Source organism: Cloeon dipterum, chromosome X (genome assembly GCF_949628265.1).
Source record: "Cloeon dipterum chromosome X, ieCloDipt1.1, whole genome shotgun sequence".
Lineage (NCBI taxonomy): Eukaryota > Metazoa > Arthropoda > Insecta > Ephemeroptera > Baetidae > Cloeon > Cloeon dipterum.
Window position 1 is genome coordinate 29,169,890 of NC_088790.1, and position 26,273 is coordinate 29,196,162.

The 26,273-nt window shown below is 37.0% G+C and overlaps 1 protein-coding gene across 7 annotated transcripts in view; it reads left to right on the forward strand.

The window, feature by feature from the left end:
- LOC135946215 (diuretic hormone receptor-like) overlaps positions 1 to 26,273 on the forward strand; it is a 160,380-nt gene that overhangs the window by 70,638 nt on the left and 63,469 nt on the right. For all 7 annotated transcript variants that reach the window (XR_010575498.1, XM_065494334.1, XM_065494336.1 and 4 more), the window contains 2 exons: positions 19,354 to 19,510; positions 22,154 to 22,379. Coding sequence is in view for 6 of the 7 variants with exons in the window: in XM_065494334.1 (XP_065350406.1) it covers positions 19,472 to 19,510; positions 22,154 to 22,379 (265 nt within the window). In the remaining variant the exon portion in view is untranslated. The remainder of the gene's footprint in view (positions 1 to 19,353; positions 19,511 to 22,153; positions 22,380 to 26,273) is intronic.

The following is a 26,273-nucleotide window of genomic DNA, read 5'->3' on the forward strand; positions in this document are numbered from 1 at the left end:
ACCGTCTTTGACGAAGTTTCTGAGCACACCAATCGATTCCTGAGGGTCGAATTAGGTTAAGTGGATATTTTTCCCGACCAAAAAGGCCAGCGCGACGTGCGAACTTTTTTCCCGCCAAAACAATATGAATTAGGGAAGTGCGCATGCGTCAGAACTGGCTGGATCTGACAAAGAAGCGATCTCTGCTTGTTCTCAAACCTTTAAAAAAAATCCGAGGGAGCCTATTTTAATTTTAATATTAATTGAATTGATAAAATGAAAATTGTAAATTTTTTCCAGATTTCACCTCGCTTTTTTGGAAAAGATACCACAAGTTTTTACGGAACCTCATATAATTTTACTTTAATTTTAAATTTGCACCTTGATTAAATTTCCCAGAATGTTGGCTTTGGACGCAAACGTTTCATTTAATTTTTCCACATATAATTTTCAACAATAGCTGACCATCCAAATTTTATTTTTCCACACATAGTAAACACTTTCAGATTTATTAGATTTAAAAATTAAACCTTTGAGTTCGTGTAATTATTCTATTTTTTAGAAGAAAATTAAATATGAAAAAACGGCTTACTTTGTGCCAGAAAACTCATTTTTGGTTTCAGAGGAAAATTAGAAATTAAATTTCCAAAGAACGGAAAAAATGAGAAAAGACTTAATTCAAAGTTTTTAAATATCACAATTTAGTAGATTTTTACGTATGTAAGAGTTGGAAAGTGTCATTAAAATTTATTCTCTGGTGTTCAGTGCTCAGCGAAAGGCACAAATCTGTTGGGAGACATGCTAATTAGGCTGCATGTTCCCGACCGAGCAAATCTCGTGTTTGTGCAGGATGAGGACGAAAACGAGAAGAGTTTCTAACTCGACACGACACATGCGCTGCCCGCCGCAAAGATTAATGACACAGCTCGTTTACGAGGATAAATACATTTCAGACACACCCACGCCATAGCGAAATTCAAAAACAAAAAGTCGAATTTTGGCGGCTTTTCCTGCTTGAAATTAAATTCAGACGTTAATATCAATGGCAATTAATATATAGACGGCTCTAAATTAGTTTTATTGAATCGGGCTCGTCTCATTCAGGGAATGCACATACAAAAGCAATCAGAACACAATGGCGCGGGCACCTCGCAGCTCGCAATAATACGACAATGGCCATTTTGCCGTTTGATTGGCTCGATTTGAATGCGACGAGCCAAGTGATTGATTATAGAAACATTATAACACGCGCGGAAAGAAAATCGACGACGCAGGCCAGCGAAAGACATCAATCAATCACGCACGGGACACACTTGGCGGTGGTAAACAAGGAAAAACAATCTAAAAAAAAGAGTTGTCGCGGCAAAAACTAGGAAAGTTACGTCTCACTCCAGTGAACACTTTTAGGCAAGTTTTCCGCGCACCAGATGAGTTCAAAATGACGATGACTGGCAGGAAGCCAAACTGAACACCTAATTTTTGACGTTTAAATTTATAATACTCAATGAAACCAAATTTTTGTACGTCTGAATTGATTCCTGAGGGTCGAAATAGGTGGGGAATATGATTTTCAGGTTGAAAAATGTTTTGAGACGTGCGAGAAGCGGCACAAAGCAAAACGCACGTTGCTTTGGCGCGCTAAACGGATAAATATATTTGTCGCTACTGCGCATGCGTCACAGCCTTGCTTCGTGCTTGACATTGGCAGCTGAGAGAGCTGTGACGTCAGATGGGAGGCGCTTGCGCAGTAGCGACAACTATATTCAAACGTTTTGCGCGGCAAAGCAACGTGCGTTTTGCTTTGCGCCTCTGCTTTTAATCACAAAATGTTTTTTGACCTGAAAAATAATTTACCCCACCTATTTCGACCCTCAGGAATCGATTGGAACGTACGAAAATATGGTTTCAGTGGGTATTTAAGTTGTTTAGTCAATTAAAAAAATTTAAAACAAAAATCAAACAATCTCTTCTCTTCTACCGCTTATAAATTTTTAATTAAAGAATCCGAAACTCGCTTTTTTCTCTTACGCATCTACCGCTTGGGTTATTTGTATATTTTTCTTGCTGGAGCGAGTACAATGCTTCCATTTTTTTGCGTGGCTGGCTCGCACCAAGGCGTATGAAATATGAGCCCGCTTTGTCTAGACACTACTTAAGTGTAGCAAAGAAAGGGAATTAGGAAAGTAATTGTAAGAGTTACGCTTACAGTGGCGCAAAAATGTTTTCCCATCTGTGTTTTTGAACAGCAAATATTTTTTATTTGCAATGTAGGCCAGTCAACATTCGCAGGAAAATCCCTGATTAATATCCTGCGGGAAAAGGCAGTGGCAGTGGCAATATCCTGTCGCCGAGCAAATTGAATAAAAAGGAGGATTGACGTCCACGCATCGGCTTTAATCGGACAGGCAGAGTGTCCGAGAATAGTGGACAGATGGGTGGGAGAGCCGGGCCAAATTGAATTTGGTGCGTGCGTCTCCTGAAAGCAATTATCCGCGCAGCGCCTTGATGGTGTTTTCCGCCGCAGAGCAGCTCCGCGAATAATCGCGTTAGCCCTAATTTGCAGGAGCAAGCCAATTTTGCCACTCGCATTGATGCCTGACAAGTGGAAATTCTGCTCCAGCTGTCTTTTCCATTCGCCGGATTTCGCGTCGTCTCGGCGGTGTTTTACGAGTTGTTTTCACCGCGGCCGGTTGACCTCTGCTCCCAGGAAATTTCGATTTTCCCCGCCGCACGCTGCATTATGCTCATGCGTGCGATTTGACGCATATGTATTTGCCGACTGCAAATTGGACCGCGCGCATTAAGTTGAGTTAATGTTGACCCGCATTAATGTTTAATTTTCTAATCTCGCTCTCTGACGGACGGTTGAATTATGTATATTGACGCGTTCCGCCAAATCACCGCACAATTTGTGGTTGGACCGAGAGGACGCTGATTCGCCGACGATTTACTTGTTAATTTCTCATTCATTCTCTAATTATATATTTAAATCAAACCTGATAGGGATTTTTCAGCCTATAATATCAAGAGTTTTTATGTAAAAAGGCAAAAATGTCAATGAATTTTTTTTAATTGTCGTATTTTCTGATATATGTCAAGTTCCAAGAGAACAATTTTCAAGCAACCAAGATGAAGTTAATTTTTACTTTAATTTTTGGAAATTCATAATATAAAATTCTGGCCAATAATCCCAAAAATTGTTGTTAGCTAGGTCGACGTCATCAGTCATCAGATAGGTACAAAAATAAATTTTCTAGATTAAATTTGTGTAGAATTGAGGAAAACACAGTGGGGGCCAGATTTGTGCGACACGCAGATATGGCGTCCGGTGGAGCATGGCGCGAAAAAACGGTCACGTGAAAATGCGCGAAAAGAAGCAAGTTTTCGTCAATAATTTGCATTACTCTTAACTAATTGTGTCTTTCGGATCGTAAAAACAAACTCTTGACACTCGTACGGCAATCCAAAGAGAGCTTTTTCAGACGCCATCTTGGATCTGCGCAGTGCGAAACAATTTTACCGCACATCTGGACCCCGCTGGGAAAACAATAGAATTTGAAATATTCTCGAAATCCCGAACTTTTACTTTGGAAATTTTTTAAACCATTATTCGAGGACAACAAATGATGACTTTGAGTGAAAGGGTTTAAATTATTGATAGCTTGAGAGAAACCTAAAATTTATAAACAATTAACATGGTTCCTTTTTTTAAAAAAGAATTTAATTTCTAAATTCTAGATATGACCTTTACGTGTTGTTCTTTTTCCACTTTCTTGATTGCTTCAAACGTATACCGAATCATTGCATAATTCAAAGCACTTTACTGACGACGCGAGAACTAATTAACGAATTAATTAGCGTTCCAGTTTCCTCAAAAAGTTTGATACATTTGGAACAAGTTCCAGCCTTGAGATGGAGCAAAAGTTTTGAGCTCTGCTGCTGGTTAACATCTTTTTCCTGCTCCCAGTCCGGAAAAAAGTATATATATAGTCGAGGAGCGAGTTGCAAAGTTTCGCAAATGATGGGAAGGGCCAGGAGAGAAACGGGGCTGCATGCATAATTCACCTGCACGCCGATAATGGATTCATTAATGCGCGGGACTCGCTAATTAGGCGTCGGTCGGCCACGGTCTGCCTGCGAAAACACGGTCTGAGTACTAATCAATGGCGCGCGGTCAGCGTGATCGATCAGTGCCGGCCGACCCGTCGCACACCTGCCTCTCTCTCTCTCTCTCTCTCTCTCTCTCTCTCTCTCTCGCGAGGCAAAGGGGAATTTTCGAGGCAGCCCGACCGAGTAATTCTCTCTTTCTGTAATGTAATTGGTTTTAACTTGTCTCCGGACGAGCACTATACATACTGTTTGCTCAACGAGCGAGCACTTCAGTTCGACGTGAGAAAAGGAGTAATTTAGCTGCGGCCCCGGCAAAAGAAGGAAAATATCATTAGGGCGTCGAGAAATCCGGAGGATAGTGAAGAGGGAGCGCTGGAGTATTGGGTTTCGAGAGGTTTTCCGTCCTAATCTGGAAAAAAGGGGGACCATGTGTTGTGTTGACAGAAAAACTCTGTCGATTTCTATAGTTGGATGTTGGACAAGGAAGTTAAAAAAATTATTTTTTCTCTCGATTATGCTCGATTTTATTTAGAGAGGAATGATAGCGAATTTCCCCGCAAAATCCTTTAGAGAATTAATTTAATTTTGTGTATTTTGATTTTTCCCAAATAATTTTAAAGGTTTTTTAACGGCCAGTTGAAATTTTCAGACGAATTTTGTGCGGAAATAATAAATTTGAGAAAATTTGCTCAGTAGGAAAACAAACTGGAAATTTAATCAACTTTCTGAATTTAGGAAGTTTTTGACGCTACTATCAACTGCTGAATTTTAATCAGGCCAAACACACACCCCTTTCAAAAATCTGCAATTTTTAAAAATATAAAAATTGCTTTCAAGACTCAAAAGAACTATTTTTTATCTTCTCACTGTTGAATTTTCATAATTTTTCTCACCCCGGAAGCAATTCATTTCCTATCCTTAGCTCAAAATAGGGTTAACTTTTCATGTAACGTCATTTTTAAAATAAAAAAATCACTACCACTCCAATTTAAAACAATGAGAATTCTTGTCTGAAGGCCCGCCATGGATAAAATGCCGAAAAACCAATTAAATGCGTAAGTGTAGCGTGTCAGTCGTTTAACTCTGGCAAATAACCGTTTCTAGTCCGGATTTAGCCCGTTTCTCAAGAGTCGTAGAGCGAAAATAAACAAAGCCGTGGCAGCAATTTCATTAGGCGTCACTTTGGTGCGGCGTAAATCCTGATTATCCGCTTGAGTAACCGAACTCGCCATTAAAAGTCAGTCGGAACGACTCGCCGAGTTTTCTAACACTCATTAATCCGTTGGGCGACGACGACGACGACGACGAAAAAGCCGCACGATGCAAATACATCGTATTATTTCTGATGTGCACAGCCCGGGGCGGATCGAAATTTAAAGCACCCCGAGGAGCCGTTGAAAACGTGCCTCCCGATTCATCTCGCACCGCCCCGGCCTGCTGCCGTTTGCAAATTGAAATGATGGTCTTCGGCAACGATCTAGCCGAGCAGAAAATATGTATTCCGCTCCAGCCCGAAAAGCCCGTCCTCTTGAGACCGTTTTCGCACTCTTCACCGAATTCGTCATCTTTATATCCAGACAGCGCTCATCCCCTAACACCTCAAAGCTTTCTCTTTCCAGCTGCTTTCCTCGTTTATTCTACAAATTGAGAAGATGGGAAATTGTAGTTGGATTTTCGTTGCACCAAAATGATTGAATAAAATTCAAGTTGGTAAAAAATAAAAATTTAAAACAAAAAGGCTAAGGTTGCTTCAACAGCTTTATCGGTTTTTCTATTTTATTTTAAAAACTGTTTAATTTCTGCAAAATAATAATAGTGGATTTTAATTTTTTTCAGTTTTTTTGTTGACTTTTGAATTTATGAATCTCGGTTGATTTTACATGCTGTTTCTGGAAAAACTTAAACTCGATCAACTTAACTTTTTTGAGTATTTTGGTCCAAAAAACCTATTACAAAAACAAATAGCCCTTTTAGTGTTTGAAGCCGCCAACAGATGGCGCCATCGTATACTTTAGTAATACATTTAATTTTAAGGCACTTCTGCTTTGATTTCAGATTTAATCTTGCTGCTGTGCATTCTTCACGAAATATGTTTTCTTTTGACGTGCTGAAAACCAAAATCGGTTCAGAAAATCGTCGTTGAATCGTGAAAAACTGTTTCTTGAAATAAATAATATTTTCCAACGATTCTACGGCGAATGGCTGCACTGATTTCGGTTTCCAGCACGTCTGAAGAAAGCATATTAAGTGAACAATTCACAGTGGCAGGATTTAATCTGAAATCGCAGTGGAAATGCCTTAAAATTAAATTTATTTCGAAAGTATTCGGTGGCGCCATCTGTAGGCGGCTTCGAACACTAATTGTAAAGGCTCACACAGTTAAATTGAATTAAAAAATATGATTAATATATCGGTTTCTTACATTCAGGGATTTTTCCTTTTGAATGTAATTTCCCAGACAACATTTGATCAACCACAAATTCTTTTCCGAGAGAAAATCAAGCCAATCCTTTCCCCCTCGATATCCCGTCGGACCAAATCAATTCGATGCTCGAACAAACCAAAATGATTGCACGCGTGTCGAGTGGTCGTGACTAATTATCTTTTAGTGGCTCGAACCCTGACCTTTCGTTCGCTAATTGCTCAGCGTAATTTTCTTTGAGACCAATCAAGGAGTCGGTCCATTCAGCTGGAAAAAGGGCAGTGGAGCGGACGCACTCATTCATGTTTTCCGGTCTAAATTTAGATCGCGGTGTGCTCTCCTGAATTGCGTTTATTGCCACAAAAGAAAAGCGTGAAGGAGCGCCGCGGCTATTAGCAGATTTACGTCACAAGAAGTTTATTTGCGGGCTTTTCAGACGGCGCAGACTGGAAAAACGAGTTGTGCGTTTCCGCTGATTGAAATGGGAAACCTTACATGCTTTAAGAGGTGCGCACCACAGAAATAGACCTCACTGCATAATATATTCGACGGAAACAACCTCAACCTTTGACTTTTTCACGCAAGAAATAAAGCCTCACGTTTCTTATTCAACCGACTTAATTTTCTAAATTCCACGCGACGCGCAGACATGGCGTCTGGTAGAGTACGAAAACGTAACATGAAATTGGCTTGGAAAATTTATAATGAAAATACCGGTCAGCACAATGAATATTTTTGTTGTTATTTCTTTACTAACAGCTAATTAGCCCGGTAATTAGCAAATTGACTGTTAGATGGCACATCAGGCTAAAGGAAATGTAACAAAATACGCGGGAATGAAATTGTTAGGTTGGCACGCCTCTTTTTCGACGCTTCTGATTGGCCGCTGGACTGTCTCCTGGATTGGCCGCCATTATTTCGACGCTATTTATTTATTTTTCACTTTGCTTTAGATTTTTTTACTGGATTTACATTTTCTTTTTGAAAAAAAAACTAATGAAAAGGTCTAATTTTAACAGGTCCCTTTCGCTTTTGACAAACAGCCTGAAATTAACCTTTTCAGGCTTCCTTTTTTCTTCCAAATGGGATTAAGATGGACTCGGTGAGTGGGATTAACAGTTTAAAACAAGGTTGGCAGTCGGAGAGACTAATGTTGACCCGAGGGCTGAACGAACGAAGTAAAAGCTGTTGTCACTCGAAGCGAGAGTTAGCACTCGACACGACGACGACTGCAGTCGTGTCACAGAAGTGGGTTTGTCTCGAGCGCATTACTACGTGTCAAGCAAGTGCAACATGCGCCCACCTGCAGTGGTTACCACACGCCAAATAAATGCCGATACTGCCGACTACCAAAAATTGGGAATTCAAGGGAGTTAAAAAATGATTTATTTGCATTAATTTTTTTACATTATACATTTTGTTCACTGTAAATAAAAATTATCAGAATCAAGATGAATTTCTGATTGAATCAGCGGGGACCAGATTCATGCGACGCGCAGGTATGGCGTCCAGTGGAGTATGGCGCGAAAAAACGGTCACGTGAAAATATGCGAAAAGAAGCAAGTTATGGTCATTATTGTGACAAAATTTGCATTTGTCTTTTGGATCGTAAAAACAAACTCTTGACACTCGTACGGCAATCCAAAGGATGCTTTTTGTTTCCTACATTCAGACGCCATCTTGCATCTGCGCAGTGGGAACCAATTTTATCGCACATCTGGCCCCCGCTGGATTGAATTAAAGCAAATATTATTATACGCTAATAATTGATTTGTAGGCGTGTGGCAACCCTGATTACATGTATTCGTTCTGCACTATTATTTGGCGTGGAATGGCAATGGCGGCGGCCAGACAGTTGGCCTAGTTGCATCGTGGCCAACGGGTTGTGTAACTTACCTGCGAGTGCGCCACTAGCCAATTCTGCCCACTCGGGGATTATGCTGCCACACGGACCGCAACATTTTCGCAAACATTTTCCTCCCCCGGTCTGCTTTGCCCCATTTTTCACCTGTGTGTGTGTTCTCGTTCCCTCGATCCATCCGCCTCGTTAGCGATCGCTTTTTTCCTCTCCTCTTATTAGGTTAATTGGCTCCTGTGTGTCTTTTACCAGGAAATAGCTGTCATTATGAGATTATTTTCAGTCGGGATGAATGTTTGTTTTTGCGAATCGCAACCTTTGAATGTAAGCACTCACGCTATTCCTGCTTTGAAAATTCTCTTTGATAAAAACAGACACGACGGGGATGTTTTTAAGCTGGAAGGTTGATTCATTAATGTAAAATTCGAAAATGTTCACAAATTCTCAAATAATGAGACTTCATTTTGAATCTTTTAATGATTGTAAATTGCTCAAACCGAAGTTAAAGACCTTATTTTTGGCGTGTCTCCCATCAACCCAACGCTCCAAACAATCCAATCCGCGAGAAATAGTCGGCGCACGGCAGGATGCAAATTAGGTCGGCGCGGCCAAGTGGCTTTGGCTGGTTGCTCGCGGATCTTTCTTTGAGTTCTACCGCCCTCGTCAGGCTGCTCATCGAGCCGAGAGTGCAGTCTCAATCTTGCCTTTTCCTGCGTTTCTTTTGATCCGCACTCTAGGCTTGTTTCATGCCTCTTTAGCGTAATTACAAGGCACGCCAACAAAACGAAAGGATAAGGCACAGAAACACGCTGCTCATACTTGTACTTTGCACGCGCGTTCAGGCTCGCCCTCATCTATGATCTAAAGACGTTAATTTCTTTTTTTTTAATTAATTATCAAAGCAAAACTAGATGTTGTGTTGTATTTTAATTAAGTATGGGCTTGTTTCCTTATTGAACATCATGATGAGTGAAATTTTCCTCGCCGTTGCTTATTGTTAGATCATAATTGACAGAACCAATTTCATTTTTTTAAAGTATTTCCCAAAATGGACATTTAATTGTTATTTTTAAGTCCTAATTTAATTATAGCATATTGTTGAGACTCAAGCTAATGCCTGTATAATGGAAGCAACAATTCAAATTAATTTCAATTGATATGAAGTTTCAAGCCACTTTAAAGTGGAATGATACTGGGCAACAATTGAAAATTATTTAAATTGTTGGATGCCTTAAACAATTGACCGATAAACAATTTGTTCAACAATTTGCAATAATAAAAAAATTACCTTCCTACAATAAAAATTCAAATTTTGCCAATTTTCTCCAAAATTTTGAGTGCTTGAACATATTTTCTCGGCATATTCCGATTCCTCTCGTCGAGATCTGTCCAATTGTGTATGCCACTTATTGGGGAAACTCTTGGTTTTGAAATTAAATCGGATTTCAAGTAAGGAGACAGCCATTACCATTTGAAAAGCACGGTAACATTTTCTCAAAAAATTACAGTGCTCCTTAGGTCAATTTAGGCTTTAACTGAATCCTAAGGGCCGAGTTTATGCATTGGCAACAAGCATTTTCCAGGCTTTTCCAGTATCATTCCTCTTTAATTAGAAATTTTTGCTTTTGTCTGGAACAGTTATTTTAAAACTTGTTAATACTAGTTGAGACAGCATTTTCACTGTTAAATGATTTTAAATGCTGATTAATTTTAAACAACATTAATAAAACTTTTTATTTAAAAAATTATTTCTCATAATATTGTTAAATTGAATGAAATAAATATAAGCAATTTCAAGTTTTGAAAATTGAACTTTTGCTTTTGTGATATCGAAATTATTATTTTCTATATTATATTCTAAAATAGTTTTGACAAGGAATTGAAATTTAAAATTGAATCACAGCTTGAATCTCAAGGAGTCTCAAAAGAGTATAAATTTTGAGAAAAAATAATTGATATAACGAAAGAAGATCATCAATTGGCCAAATTAAATGTTTGTGGGACGTCACGATAGTATAGATTTATCATCTGGAAAATAAAACAGCAAATGCGAATATCAAATCAAATCCTATCTTCCCTAGTTGAAAGATGGCAAACGTCGCATGATTTTCCGGAAAAAAATCAATTTAATGGCCACAAAATACTAATTTGGACATCTCTAATTAATTCAAATTATAAAGAGTGACACTAAAACTTGTTACCGGAACAAAAATTAAATTTTCCTCTCATAACCCAAATCATACATCAAAGAGGCTTTTCCAAAGCCCTTTTGTTCGGCTATAAATAGAACAAAAAAGACGCATACTTGACCCTCGCCCCTCGCACATCAGACAAAGGGCAGGGCAACTGGGGGCGATTGTTTGTTCCAACTTTAAAGAAAAGGCGCAGCATCCCATTAGCATCGCATTAACTTGTACGGCAGCCAACCGGCGCTCGATCGCGTTTGTTGCGCTTGTTTGTTCCGCGCAATTGTTGCGCAGCCTTTGGCTCAGACTGAAGCTGGAAATTCGTGCTGCCTAATCCGTGCGCATCCACGCTGATTAGAACCAACGGCGGCTTTGAAAGACGCACTTGCTCGCAAAATTAATCCCCTTGTTGCCCTTTTGCAGGAAAAACTGCTGGTTCAAATTATTAAAATGTTTAAAACTACTTTTATACTTGCCGCCCAAAAATGTTAGATATTATTGGACAATATTTTGTGGTATCGTAGAATTTAATTTTAATTTTAATTAAGTTAAGACAGGAGGAATAACTAATACAGATATCAATAGATTTATGTTATCAGAATTTCACACCTCGTTCAATTCATTTTTTAATGCCATATTGACTTGCCCAGCATAAATTTTTTATGTTATTTATAGTTACCGCCGATATCTAGATATAAATAATATTATATAAAGCTTCATTTTTAAATTCAAAAATCATGCTAAATCATTCAGATGAAACTAAACTAATTAAATAATTTTTTGCGTGCTTTTAGAACTTTTATTTATAATTTAGTTTACAACCTTTGCAATAAAAATTAACTTAAAGAGGAATGATACTGCAAAAGCCTGGAAAATGCTTGTTGCCAATGCATAAACTCATCCCTTAGGATTCAGTTAAAGCCTTTATTGACGTAAGAAGCGCTGTAATTTTTTGAGAAAATTTGTTGGAAAGTTAGCGTGCTTTTCAGATTGTAATGGCTGTCTCCTTACTTGAAATCCGATTTAATTTCAAAACCAAGAGTTTCCCCAATAAGTGGCACACATCGTTGGACAGATCTCGACCAGAGGAATCAAAATCTGCCAAGAAAATACGTTCAAGCACTGTAAATTTTGGAGAAAATTGGCGAAATTCGAATTTTTATTGTAGGAAGGTCATTTTTTATTATTGCAAATTGTTGAACAAATTGTTTATCGGTCAATTGTTTAAGGCATCCAACAATTTAAATAATTTTCAATTGTTGCCCAGTATCATTCCACTTTAAAAGGCTAGAAAACGAGAAGATTAGATAATTTTAGAATAAATTCCCGCATTGAACGCACATTAAAAATTCGATTTATTTTTGTCAGAGAATTTTGTAACATGCATGCACTGAAACCTGATTTCGTTTGAAATGAGTCAAAACTGTCTCATTGAACCAATAAGCCTTTGACTAAAGATTGTGTTGCGGTGCAGGTAAATCTGCCTAAATTTAAAAAAATAAAAAGAATCACAATAAATTTCTCTCAATGTAAATCCTCTTTTATCCTGCCAAAAATTGGAAAATTCCCTCAAAAGCCTCGCATTGTTGGAAATTGTAACAGAGAATTAAGCCTTTTTCAACCAAGGCAAAGCAGCGTAAATTTTTTTTGGCAAAATCTGGATTTAAATTTCCACATGGCTGACTTTTGATTACATATTACTCTTGATAGAATATCGGATTTTATTTTAACAATTGGCTTGATCAGATTGGAGCTTTGTTCGATTGAAGACGCACATGTATGTATGTGCACTCGACGAGCTAAATTGAATCTCGTTCGAGTTGGACGACTTTATACTTACGCTCGGCTCAGCTGATCGCGAAATAATTGAACCATCGCGCAGCTCGAGAGCAGACTAGCTCGATCTGTAATTGCCGTTTGCACGATTAGGTTATGGATTTCTTTGCTCGTGGCTTGGATTTCAATTACGTTTTAATGCAGAGGAAGGGACACAATCAGAATGACGTTAGGATTCGAGCTAATAGCGGATTGGGGCTGAACAAATGTCACCGCGCGTTCACCCCCTAGAGGGCTGTTTGCGGCTTGTTAGCTGTAATTTGTGACAACTCGCACTGCTCAAAGTGCTCAAAACTAATTCCACTTCATGAGGCTTCTGCACCTGGTGCAACATTCAGCAAATCGATAAATAATTTCGGCAAGAGAAACGTTGTTTAAATTCTATACAAGCATTGGGGGCCAGATGTGCGATAAAATTGGTTCGCACTGCGCAGATCCAAGATGGCGTCTGAGTGTGGGAAACAAAAAGCTCTCTTTGGATTGCCGTACGAGTGTCAAGAGTTTGTTTTTACGATCCAAAAGACACGATTAGTTAAGAGTAATGCAAATTATTGACCAAAACTTGCGTCTTTTCTCGTATTTTCACGTTAACGTTTTTTCGCGCCATTCTCCACAGGACGCCATATCTGCGCGTCGCCCGAATCTGGTCCCCGCTGGATGGAACACAAAAATTAATAACAATTATTGAGCTTTATTGTAATCTTAAGGTGGCAAAACTAGAAAATTTAAAGAAAAAATCAGTAGATTTTGTCAGGTTTAAATTTTTTTCAGTCAGAAATCTATTTTGTTTGTTAAATTGTTGATTTAAGTAATTGTTCTATTAATCAGCGGAAAAAAATTCCTCGGCTGAAATTTTTAATATCGTTGATTCTTTATTAAACGCTCAAAAGCCAATGTGAAGTTTTGTGGATCAGAGTTGATCGCACTTCATTCGCTCTCTCACAATCAGTCAGTGACGAGGAGGAAAGCAGATTAAAAAGGCGAGACATGACGGCGCCGATTATTAGACGCGCGGTATTGGTTGTCATGCGATGTCGGCTCGGCTCGCACGCCTCTGAAAACTGCTGATGAGTGCGCGAAATGCGCATAAGCGCGAAATTCTCGCCGCTATTTTCTTAATAACGAAACGCCCACGCTCTGCTCATTTGCATTAAAAGCAAAAAGCGCTTTTCTCTCGTGTCTCTCCCCCTTTTTTTTGCCTTCACGCCGTATGACGTATGACCTTTACCGCACGACAAGCACAAGTTTGAAAAGTGGATCCGCAGGCTGCCCGCCTTCCTTCCTCGGGCACGACAATTTTTCCTCTATACTGTGTTTTGTAATTAATCAATTAAATGGTCTAAATTATATTTCTGTGAAAATAAGGGAAATTGTGTTATTTGGGAAAGCTCCTGAAAACCTAGAAATCAGCAGAAAATTCCTGATATTTTATTTTTTGAATCAAAATTCAATTGAAAACAGGGGGGAAGTAAAATAAAATTGAAACTTTGAAGTAACTCGTGCTGAACTCAAACTAGTGGAATAAAATTAGATTATTTAATAAACTAGATTATGGTCAAGGATTTTCAGGAATAAGAGTAGCTCAACTTGTCAATATAGACACAAAAATGAAAAAAACACCAACCAGGGGCGGGAGAGGTGGGGCTTTGCCGTTAAATTCATTAGGGCTTAATAGAAAATTCCAATGATAGGAAATTTTTGTATTCGTGACAAGTAGAAACAAAAATACTAAATTTGAGAGGTTTCACAAGGTGGAAAAATATTGTGTTTTCGAGTTTCAAAGGCGGAATGCTTCGAAATCAACGAAACAAATCATCGCCAATTTTTTTAGGCAATTAATTAATTTATTGAGCAACATTTTTGCCTATTTAATATATTATTTAAAAATGTAAATTTATTGCTTTACTCTCCGCCTTTGAAATATTGCACTCTCTAAAATTTAAATGATATTTTGACGATTTCGGTGTCAGCATCAAAGTTTTGGGACGGGCAGCTGTGAGTAAAGTAAAACAGAGTTTACTGCGTGTCAATTAAATATTTCCCCTTTTATATTTAAGGTGCGGCTCTAATCTAAAAATATTTATCAATTGAGCACATGCAGATTGGACTAAGTAGTGTGTTTGATATAATTTAAAAACGCAATTGAATAGCAGATGGTATGAATTTACTTTAATTTGTAGCCATGTAAAAATTTATTTCCCGTGTGAAAAAAACTCTGATTTTAAGGCTTTGGCTCTACTTTTGGCTTTAATTTTAACAGAAAATCATAACGGTTCTAGAAATATCTCTAACAGTATCCCTAATTTGATTCATTCTTGAAAAACGGTAGATGACAGTAATTTTCTTCGAAAAATAAATAAATTTAGGCGAAAAGAAAGATGATGAACTAACCTTAATTAACTTTATTTATACTTATGTATGTTCGTATTTTTAAACGGAAAAACATTAATCCATTTGTCTAAAAATAGAAAAATTATCTTCCCTCTTTCTGCAAAATAAAATTAGAATTTATTAAAATTAAGAACGATAAAGATAAAAATATATTAAATATTTGAACAAAAGTAAAAATGCAGGAAATAAAAAAATCTTCAAGAAGATCTAAAAAAGATTCCTAATCCAACTTTTTCAACCTTTTATCAGCGGGGTCCAGATGGGCGATAAAATTGGTTCGCACTGCGCAGATCCAAGATGGCGTCTGAATGTGAGAAGCAAAAAGCTCTCTTTGAATTGCCGTACGAGTGTCAAGAGTTTGTTTTTGCGATCCAAAAAACACAATTAGTTAAGAGTAGTGCAAATTTTAGTCACAATATTAACCAAAACTTGCTTTCTTTTCGCACATTTTCACGTGACCGCCATTTTTCGCGCCATTTTTTATCTGTGTGTCGCACGAATCGGGTCCCCGCTGAGTAAAACTGGGTTTACTTGTGAAATAAATATTTCCCAACTTAAAAAAAATTGACATTTAAGGTGCGCGCCGCTCTAATTTTAAAATAATTATCAATTCAGCACATCATGCAGATTGGACTGAAATTTTTTGATAGCATATAAACTAAATTTAATAGCAGATAGTAATTTGCAGCCATGTAACTGTGTGAATAATTAATTTCCTGTGGGAAAAATGCAATGCCACTGAAGAACTTTGATTTTTAAGCTCTACTTTGGCTTAAAATATTAACTGAAAATCATGATTTTAGACAAATCTCTAAAAAATCCCTGATTTGTTTTATTCTAAAAAAAGCCAATTGACAGAATTTTTATCGAAAAATAATAAATTGAATCGTAATTATTGAGCAATTAACTTACATTAACTCTACTTTATTTACACTGATGTATCTTCGTATTTTTAAACGGATTTGTCTTAAAGAGATAAAACATCTTTCCTCTTTCTGCGAAACAAAATTTGATTTTTTTACATAAAGGACGATAAAGATTTAAATTAATTAAATATTTGATCAAAAGTAAAAATGCAGGAAATAAAAAAATCTTCAAGAACCTTTACATCGTGTTATAAGCGTAAATATTCAGAAGTTTCGGCCCAAAAACAAACCGAAACAAGCTACCCTTTGGTAAAATTCAGAAAATTGAATTATTCTCGTGAAATAAGCCCACCATATTTTTCCTTTGTTCTCTCTTGTCTCTAGAATGACTAAAAAAACAATATTTAGAATCTGAAGAGAAGGCTGGCGCGTGTGATCGAAATTGCAAATGTGCGGCCTGTCTATGTGATAATCAGGTCAGCTGTGATTTGAATTCGGCCTGCTGGAGAGCAGTGGCGCGGCGAGAGGCGCGCGCGAGAGCAGAATACGCAAGTAATTATTGGTGGCGGGCGGCGTGTGTCAATAAGGCGGCTCATTAGGCGACGCGACCCCGACCCTCGCTCGCTCGCTCGCTCGCGGCCAGATTTGCGCTCAATAGCTTTCGCCGCGGCAAATGGAGTGACGTGAAAAGGCGCCAACTTTGAAAAGCCTCTCTCTCTCTCTCTTCTTCCCGTCCAAACTAATGAGGTGCACTTTAATTACGCCAGCCGACCGGCCGCGCGCGGCCGGTGAACCTGCGTATAAAGCGCGCGCGTTATCCCCTCTGGGATAATGAGTGATGACCGGGATGACGAGTGCCTACCCCCTGCCTACCCCTATCACTGGCTGACTGCCTGCCTGGCTGGACATTATTCTCGCAATCACTTCAAAGCGGCGGTCTTTACAGATATAAATCTCTCTCCTGCTTCCGCCTTCCGCGCGCACTACCATCTACTATCTGCGACTCAACAGTTTTTTTCTGTATTTAGTTTTAATTAAATTGAAAAAGTTGTGGAGATTTAACTTTTAAAGGAATTAATTAAGATAGCTGTTTTGTTTCTATGGAAAGACGTCTATTGCAAAAGGAATGGGAAATTATAAGACAGACAGACGATTTTATTTTTCTGCTCATGAATTTTAAGAGACTTAAAGTGGAATGATACTGGGCAACAATTGAAAATTATTTAAATTGTTGGATGCCTTAAACAATTGACCGATAAACAATTTGTTCAACAATTTACAATAATAAAAAAGGACCTTCCTACAGTAAAAATTCAAATTTTGCCAATTTTCTCCAAAATTTACAGTGCTTGAACATATTTTCTTGGCATATTCCGATTCCTCTCGTCGAGATCTGTCCAACGGCGTAATTGAAGAAACTCTTGCTTTTGAAATTAAATCGGATTTCAAGTAAGGAGACAGCCATTACCATTTTAAAAGCACGCTAACTTTCCAGCCAATTTTCTCAAAAAATTACAGTGCTTCTTAGACCAATTTAGGCTTTAACTGAATCCTAAAAGATGAATTTATGCATTGGCAACAAGCATTTTCCAGGCTTTTCCAGTATCATTCTTCTTTAATGTGGATCAACACTGGGCGACAATTGAAATTAATTTGAATTGTTGCAGGCAAAAAACAAATTTGTTCTAAAATCTTCAACAGTATAAAAAACGGACCTTGCTGCAGTAAAAATTTAAATTTTCTCTAATATATCCAGCGCTTGAGCACATTTTCTTGGCAGATTTCGATTCCTCTCGTTGAGATCTGTCCAACAGCCTATGAAAAACCTTTTAGGGAAACTCTTTGTTGGGAAATAAAATACAGATTTCAAGTAAGGAGACAGTTCTTACCATTTGAAAAGCATTTCTAAAAGATTTACAGTGCTATTTAGATCAATTTTGGCTTGAACTGAATCCTAAGGGATGATTTCATGCATTGACAACAAGCATTTTCCACGGTTTTGCAGTATCAATACTCTTTAAACCACTCGCAAAAACCTGCACTTTTCCGTAAAATACCATTGCACCGCAAAAAATATAATTTTACAGTTTTGCGCATCTTCTGAAACACATGCCCGAAATATTAATTTGGCAACTGATTTAACAAACGAATGGGTTGATTTATTTGAATTTTTCATACTCTCCGATTGTTACTTTTAGCGTAAAACATGACTTTTTCCGGTCTAAAACAAAAAACGGTGGGTTCTAGCTACCATATGGTTTTCGCCCATTGAAAATTTGGCGAAAATTGAGACAGATGAATAATTTATGTTAAATTTTGTAATTTCTCGTTGTGCGCATTTTACGAAATTGCAGTGCGACGAGAAATTTGTTGAATCACATACTTCAAGCGTGAATATATTTAAAGAGAAAATAGTTGCGTGACTTTTGTACGGCGTACCGGAATTGATTATTCAGAACAACGCCAAAATTTACCAGAGCACAGCCAAGAAAATGGTTAGTAAATGGGGGTAGTAATAATATAAATTACAAAATTTATATAATAAATTACTCGTCTGTCTGGATAATTTACTTGTCAATATCGTCATGAGCCTATAAATCTAATAAAACTGTGTTTGATGCGTTTTTCAAAGTTTTGCGTATTTTGTCGAAACACGCGTGCATTTTAATTTAAATAAAAAATTCATTTCTGTATAGGTGGTTTATTTTAACTGGTGAATTACGTTTTTCCACAATCATATGAATCAAAATAAGTTACTTAGAAAATTCCATTAGAAAGCATGGGCTTAAAATTGAATTATTTGCTGTTGCTTGATATAAATAAATAAATAAATAAATAGAAATAAAACTTTTGCTTGTAAAACGTTTTTTTTTTAAATTAATCAATTTGTAACATTTTGAAGACAGATAACTTGTAAAAACATTTGTTATAGAAAATTATCTCATGATTGTAGAAAAGCGCAATTCTCCGTAATGTAAAACCTCGTATATAGGGGTTGATTTTTAAAGTGAAACTGCATGTGCTTCGAAAAAATGCGCAAAATTGCGAAAAACACAAGAAACAGTTGTTTAATTTTGTGCAATCAGGGTTCGCCAATTTTTAAATGTGCTAAAAATCACTTGGTTAATTTAAATTCACCAATTTTGTTTTTTCAGCCATTTTCAGCGAATTTACCGAATGTGAATAATTAAATAACTACAACAAAACATTAAATTTTAAAGCCAAATTTCAACGAAAATTAGGAAAAAACTGTTAAATCTTTAAATGTTTTATTTGTTTAATAAAATTTCAGGTTACTTAAGAAATAATTTTAATTTATTGAAATATATGTTTCATCCAAAACTGAGTAATTAGACCATTTTCCATATTTGTAGGGTGGTTTCAAGCCTTGCCAACCAATTTAGATGATTTTAGACGGACTTTTCGCCCCTTAAACTATTTTAAATAGTCTGAAAATCACGTGAATCATCTAAAAGTAATTCAGATGAACAAATTTTCCAACGCAGCGAGTCAGATTTTAAAAACTGAACTATTTTAGATGGTCAGATAACTGGAACAAATATTGTTTTCGTATCCACAGCAGTAGAAATCATAACAGCATTGTGGCTTCGTATCTGTCGGCGGTGATATCACCGATTTCTATGTTTGCCCGGCGAATTGATTAATAAGGATTCCACTCCACACGTTTGTGTGTTTGTGTTGCAGGCGAGGCATCGAGAAAGATGAGGCCGGTGCGAGTTGAAAAGCGGTGGCGGGTGCGGCCAGGCACGTCAACCTTTTGAGCCGTCGCGTGACTTCCGATCCAATTACCTCTCCGATTATAATGTCCAGCGGTGATGCTGCAGATACATCGGATCAGCAGGTGCGTTAGTCCTTTTGCTTCGCCAACCAGAAATGAAAATGAAACCTTAGTGATTAATAATAATGCCCCACGCTGGTGCGGTGTACGTGTTACATGCCCACCCACCGTTATTGAATTCGTGTGTGTGTGTCTATATCATTTTTTCTTTTCATAACGCGCGCACGCAACAAGAGCTTTATTGCGTTTTCATAAGTGTTCATCACGCCTCAAAAGCTGCGAGAATATAAAGAGTCAATAAGGGTTTCTCTTGAACTTTTGTGTAAATATTTATTCGTGATTTTAAGACTGTTTTTTAAAAATAAATTGTCAATAATTTTTGTGTGTGCAAAATATGTTATTTTTAGACAGTTTCTGAGCCAATTAAAGAGGAATGATACTGCAAAATCCTGGAAATGCTTGTTGCCAATGCATAACCTCGCCCCTTAGGATTCGGTTAAAGCCTAAATTGACCTAAGAAGCTCTGTAATTTTTTGAGAAAATTGGCTGGAAAGTGAGCGTGCTTTTCAAATGGTAATGGCTGTCTCCTTACTTGAAATCCGATTTAATTTCAAAGCCAAGAGTTTCCCCAATAAGTGGCAAACACAATTGGACAGATCTCGAGCAGAGGAATCGGAATATGCCGAGAAAATATGTTCAAGCACTGGAAATTTCGGAGAAAATTGGCAAAATTTGAATTTTTACTGAAGGAAAGGTCCTTATTTATTATTGCAAATTGTTTATCGTTCAATTGTTTATGGCATCCAACAATTTAAATAATTTTCAATTGTTGCCCAGTATCATTCCACTTTAAGACGCTTTTTAAGACGAATATGCACGCTTATAATTTAAATTGCAATTTTCTTAATGATTCTTACGATTTTGTTCAAGATTTCAATCATGAATTAATTTTCTTAGGGAGTGCCTTGCACTGAATTCACGAAATAAAATGGGTAAAAGTAGATTATTTTGCATGCTGCTAGCCAAATGGTGCAATTTTGCACTCTTCTTTTTCATTAATTCACCAGTTGTTTAAACCCTCAGTGTTCGAAGCTGCCAACAGATGGCGCCACTGTATACTTTCGTAATAAATTTAATTTTAAAGCACTTCCGCTGTGATCTCAGACTCAATCCTGTCACTGTGCATTTTTCACTTAATATGTTTTCTTTTTACTTGCTGAAAACCAAAATCTGTTGAGACAATCGCCGTAGAATCGGGAAACACTATTTTTTGAAATATAAAATATTTTCCAACGTTTCTACGGCTAAAGGATGGACTGATTTTGGTTTTCAGCACGTCAAAAGAAAGAAAATTAAGTGATGAATGCAGAGTGGCAAGATCGAATCTGAATTCGCAGTGGAAGTGTCTTAAAATTAAATTTATTACAAAAGTATACGGTGGTGCCATCTGTTGGCGGCTTCGAACACTAAGGGTTTTAGCAACTGTTGAATTTAATAGTAATATTATTTAAGTCGTATGTACAATTTCTTAGCCTTAAAAATTCTCACCGCCATAGAAAGAAACTAAGAAATTATTTCAAAATAATATTTTTTCATACTGCCTTAGATAAAATTATTTTAATTAAAGTAAATTCCTTTTTAGCTATGCCCAACTTTATATTTTTGTCAATTGTATTTTCAAACAAAGTAAAAATTGGAAATAAACAAAACATTTTCACAAACAACTTAACAACCCACTGCTTTTTTGTAAATCAATAAAAATTGTTCGTTATTACTAGTCGTCTGAATAATTAAATTGGCACAAAATTGCTGGTTAATACAAAAAATATTTTTTAAAAAATAAATAGCTTGCAGAACCATGTACATTTTTAAAACAAACTTTTTTAATTGCATATAGTGCCATTAGCAAAATGTGAGAATAAACAACGCAATAATTAAGGTCCTCCCGCTTCCAATTCCATTATTACAATAAATTTCGAAATGTACTATAGCCATTTAAAATCAGGTTTCACAAAACCCGATTTTTTCTAGAAAAAAAATCCCATCGCATTGTTTTTTGCTGGGTTTTCTGAAACCTTACGCGTTTTTCCGAAACACTTGAATTTTTATGAAGATCACATGATGAATTTTTATAAAAATACGAAAAATACGGATTTTTACCAAATCAGTTTTGTGGCCACTGTGCTCACCAAAAGACCGAAAATTTAAACACTCTGATACTCGTAATTTTCCAAAATTAATAACTTTTTGGCGTGAATTGTTACCTTTTCGGGGTTAAATTCAGAAAAAATGCGGAAAACCCCAAAAAACTGGTGGTTTTTTCTGCTGATTTTTGCGCAAAAAGCATTGGTGCATATATCCTTCGGATGTGTTTTTTCAGTTAATAATAATCTGAGAGATTCCTCATATATTCTTTATTGGTTTTGTGCAATCAAAATACAACTAAATAAATAAAATCATTTTTTTCTCGTCAAAAGCATCGATTCCTTTCCCTCGTGTTTATCTTTGGCGTGATTGAAAAAGAAAAATTGCAAATCCTCTGTATCATTTTCGTCTTTCTCCAAGTTTCGAGGGAGAGCAGATGTTCGTTGCGCTTTTCCAATCGCGGGCGGTGCGGGCAGAGAAAGAAAAGTTGCAGCCGCACGATTTGCAAAGTTTTCGCGTTGCCGACCAAAAAGTTGACGGAGCGAATTTCAACTTGAGCAGGCGGAGTTGGGCAGCGGCCTCAGCCCGGAAGACCTAGAGGCGCTGAAGAACCATCCGGAGTTGCTGTGTCTGCAGGAGGGTCTGCTGCAGGAGCCGCTCTTCGAGGCGAGTCTCTTTTGCCGCAGCAGCTGGGACACGGTGCTGTGCTGGCCAAACACCGCCGCCGGACACCTCGCCTCCCAGCCCTGCTTCGAGGAGCTCAACGGCGTCAAATACGACACTTCACGTGAGTACAAAATCTCACTTAAAAGCCTTACAGTGGAATGATTGTGAGTTTTATTTATTTAAAAAATGATATTACGTGAAAAGTCAACCCTTAAATGACCAATTTATTTCATTTACTTGAGCCTCAACAATTTTTAGAATTTTACCGGTCACGCCCTCTTTTTTAGCAAAGGGAATTAATTGCTTCCCGAGTGAAAAAAATTATGAAAATTTAATAGTGATAAAATAAAAAATAGTTATTTTGTGGCTTGAAAGTTATTTTTTATTTTTTTAAAAATTCACCAGTTGCATAAACCCTAAGTGTTCGAAGCCGCCAACAGATGGCGCCACCGTAGACTTTCGATTTTAAGGCACTTTCGCTGCGATTTCAGACTCAATCTAGCTACTGTGCATTCTTCAATTAATTTGCTAATTTTTGACGTGCTGAAAACCAAAATCGGTTCAGCCAATCGCCGTAGAATCGTGAAAAACTATTTCTTGAAATAAAAAAATCTTTTCCAACGTTTCTACGGCGAATGGCTGAACCGATTTTGGTTTTCAGCACGTCAAAAATTAGCAAATTAATTAAAAAAAAATCAAAATAGCTAGATTGAGTCTGAAATCGCAGCGGAAATGCCTTAAAACAATTTTGTTAAGAAAGTCTATGGTCGCGCCATCCGTTGGCGGCTTCGAACACTAAGGGTTTATGCAACTGGTCAATTGCAGATGTTCTAAAGGGGTGTGTGTTTGGCCTGATTAAAATTCACCAGTTTTAAGTAGCGTCAAAAACTTCCAATGTTCAGAAAGCTGATTAAATTTCCAGATTTTTCTTTTGAGCAAATATTTCTCAAGTTTTATATTTTTGTAACAAAGCGAGAGCGGGAAAGTGCGTGAAATCAGATGGGTTTTTGCTTGTTTTCTGCGAAATTTCCATCGCTTGACCATGATTTCTCCCAATGTTTTGGAATCCTCTCATGGAGATCGATCTGAAAGCGCGAGTATTTTTTGGGGGAAATGCGCAATTTCAGTGGAAATCGCGATTGCAAAATTCCTTTGAGAATTCTCCATTTAAAACATTGCAAACTTTGATGCCGATTTTCTCGAAAACGTACAGTGCTACCTATGTATTTTTTTAACTGTACATGAACCTTAGGACCTAATCTGTCCTGTCGCGCAGAGCATTTTATAGTGGCGTTTGGAAGCTCACCGGGTTGTGCCAGGTAGAGCGTGAAAAAGTAACACATTTCTACCATTTAACTATCATTTTCTTAATTTTTTACTCCATTCATCGCCTAATTCATGCAACTAATTATAGGGCGGGAAATTAGGAACGTTTATATAGATTGGAGGCTGCTTGAATATTTTATTTATTATAAATAATGCCACAATTGACATCCATAGACTGTACTGGACTTTGCGAAATAGATTTAGATACATACAAATTAAATATGAGCTCAACAGTGTTTATTATATAATTCAAAATATTAAAATTTAAAAATTACTTGCTATTTTACACAAATTAAAAATATATAATGCTTAAAAATTTGATAAAAAATGTAATAAATTATTTTAATAAATAATTTTTAATATTTACTTACATTAAATTATTTTAATTTAAAAACCAAATTACAACTTTTAAAACAATAAACACCTTAGACAATTTTTAGAAAATTCAGAATATTATTTTCCTGCAGAATAGCTTTACAAAATAACGAATAACTTTTTTTCTATCTTCACAAATTCGGCCTGAAAGTGTCTTTCCTCTTTGAAAACTTGTGACGGACGGAAGTCGCTTTTTCCGCACTCTCCACGTGACGTGCGGGTAATCTCCAAAAGCGTTGAAAGGGTTAGTGTTTTCTTTTTATCAAGCTGCGTTTATGCTTTTAAAAGTAAAAGCCGCTTCGTGTTTTGGAGCTAATTTGAAGAGCCAGCAAAAAGCTAGACGAATAAGGCTGGCAGAAAATAGTCGAAGCGTGAAAGGCTTCAATTTACAACTTGAGTGGGCGAAAATTGCCAATCCAATATGCATAAAATAAATTATTTGCTGAGGTAGAAAAATTACTAAAATTTAAAATTGAATAAAAAAAGGAATTTGGTTAAATTTGATTTGAAAGAAACAATTAGTCCTACATTAAACTTTCGAGAAATAAATTATTTAGTGTTTGTTCTACTCTCTGCACTTTTAATATTTTTGCAAAATTAATAACTTTTGCTGAATAATTTGTTTTTTAAATACTAGTGAATTTTTCCATTTTTTTCTAGAAAATTTAATACTTAAAAGATTAAAATTTAATTTAAATCTCAGAAAGATAATTCCTAATAGTTTAAAATTAATCTTTATTGTGTCTTCTTAAAAATATTACTCCTGCTCATTCAAACATGTAATTAAACCAAGTGATGATAACCCAGAAATCTTCCCTAGTAAAATAATAGCTGTTTTTATTAAATTAGACAGTTCTGATGTGAATTCTCCAACAAAAGCGCGTTTTTTTCCGTTGGGTGCTGGGCTATGGGAGTTAATGAACAGTGATAAATAATAAAAATGTTTTGGCGCGTTGGCGAGCTGCAAAGACTGACAAATGATCGGCGTCAGTCACGCAATTTTTTGCCTCGCGGCTCATTTTTCTCCTCATTTCGCGCACCAGGGAAATAATTCTCGAGGCGCGGCTAATAAATCGGCGCCAAAAAGCAGCTCGCCGCATTAATTTTCTCTCGTTGCTTTTCGTTTGTTCAGTGCTGGAAAAGCGCGAAATCTGAATGGGATGAAAAGTGATCTGACACGAGAACGCGCGGTGCTTTGTGGCGCGGAAATTGCAAGTGCGGCCCTGAATCACATTCACTGACATCGACTCACACCTCGTTCTCTGTCGTGTCTGACGAGGAAGCGACTGAAATCGACGGGAGTCAGCTCATGAAAGTCAGATTTGCCCATCACTTTCTTTCCGCTCAAACAAGAGCGACCTTTCTTTGCTTTCGCAGCACGATCGATGGTTTGCATATATTCGGAAAGTCGTTTGAACTTTCTAAATTATATTAAAAAAATACTTGGCGAGGAACTTGATTGTTTTAAATATTTTTGAAAGTTTCTTTCAATAGTTGAATACTTTCTTTTTGATTTTAACAAATTTAAATAAATAAATTCCATTTATCTTGGCTTCAATGGCTTCATGTCTAATTTCTTGAATGTAATTTGACACGACTTGCATTTTTGTGTGAGCTGTAAAGTATATTTGCTCTATTTAAAAATTAACGATATTTTTTAACCCTTAAAATTATTGGATACAAATTTTAAAAGAATATAATAATTCGATTTTTTACTGTGGCGTTGTTAAAAATTGTTAGTAATTTTAATGGAAGAATAAATCATCAAGCAAAGCCACAATTTAAAGCGATCCGCGGAAAAATTGCATGCAAGGCACTATAATGAATGCCAATTTTAAAGATCGGCTGCTCGATGACACTTTTCAGCGGAGATTTTTGCTCGGGTTTAGTGTTTCCGTCATTTTTCACGCACTTTTGACACACTCCGACGCCTTTTTAATTTGAGAGAGTGGCGTGAAAGGCCTGCTGAGGTTCATTAAATGTAAGCAACGGCAACACGCGCGCGGCTTCTGGTTTCATTGCGCTGCGCTCCTTTCATCGCACTCGCTCCGTGAAAGGAAAAGGGTCTTGGCAGCGAAAAGAAGCGCCATTTCCGGAAGAGACCTTTTCCGTTCCGTTTCGTGAAATATTGGCGGAATAATTTAATGGGAAAAATTGAGCCAGCCTTTAATACCAGTTGCAAACTTTTACTGCCAAACACATTATAACTTTTCCGGCGCTTCTCTGCGCGTGTCGACTGCCAACAAAATTGGTCTTGCGCCAGAAATAATTGCCAAAGAGGGGTTTTTTCAATTGGGATGAAGGAGGAAACACA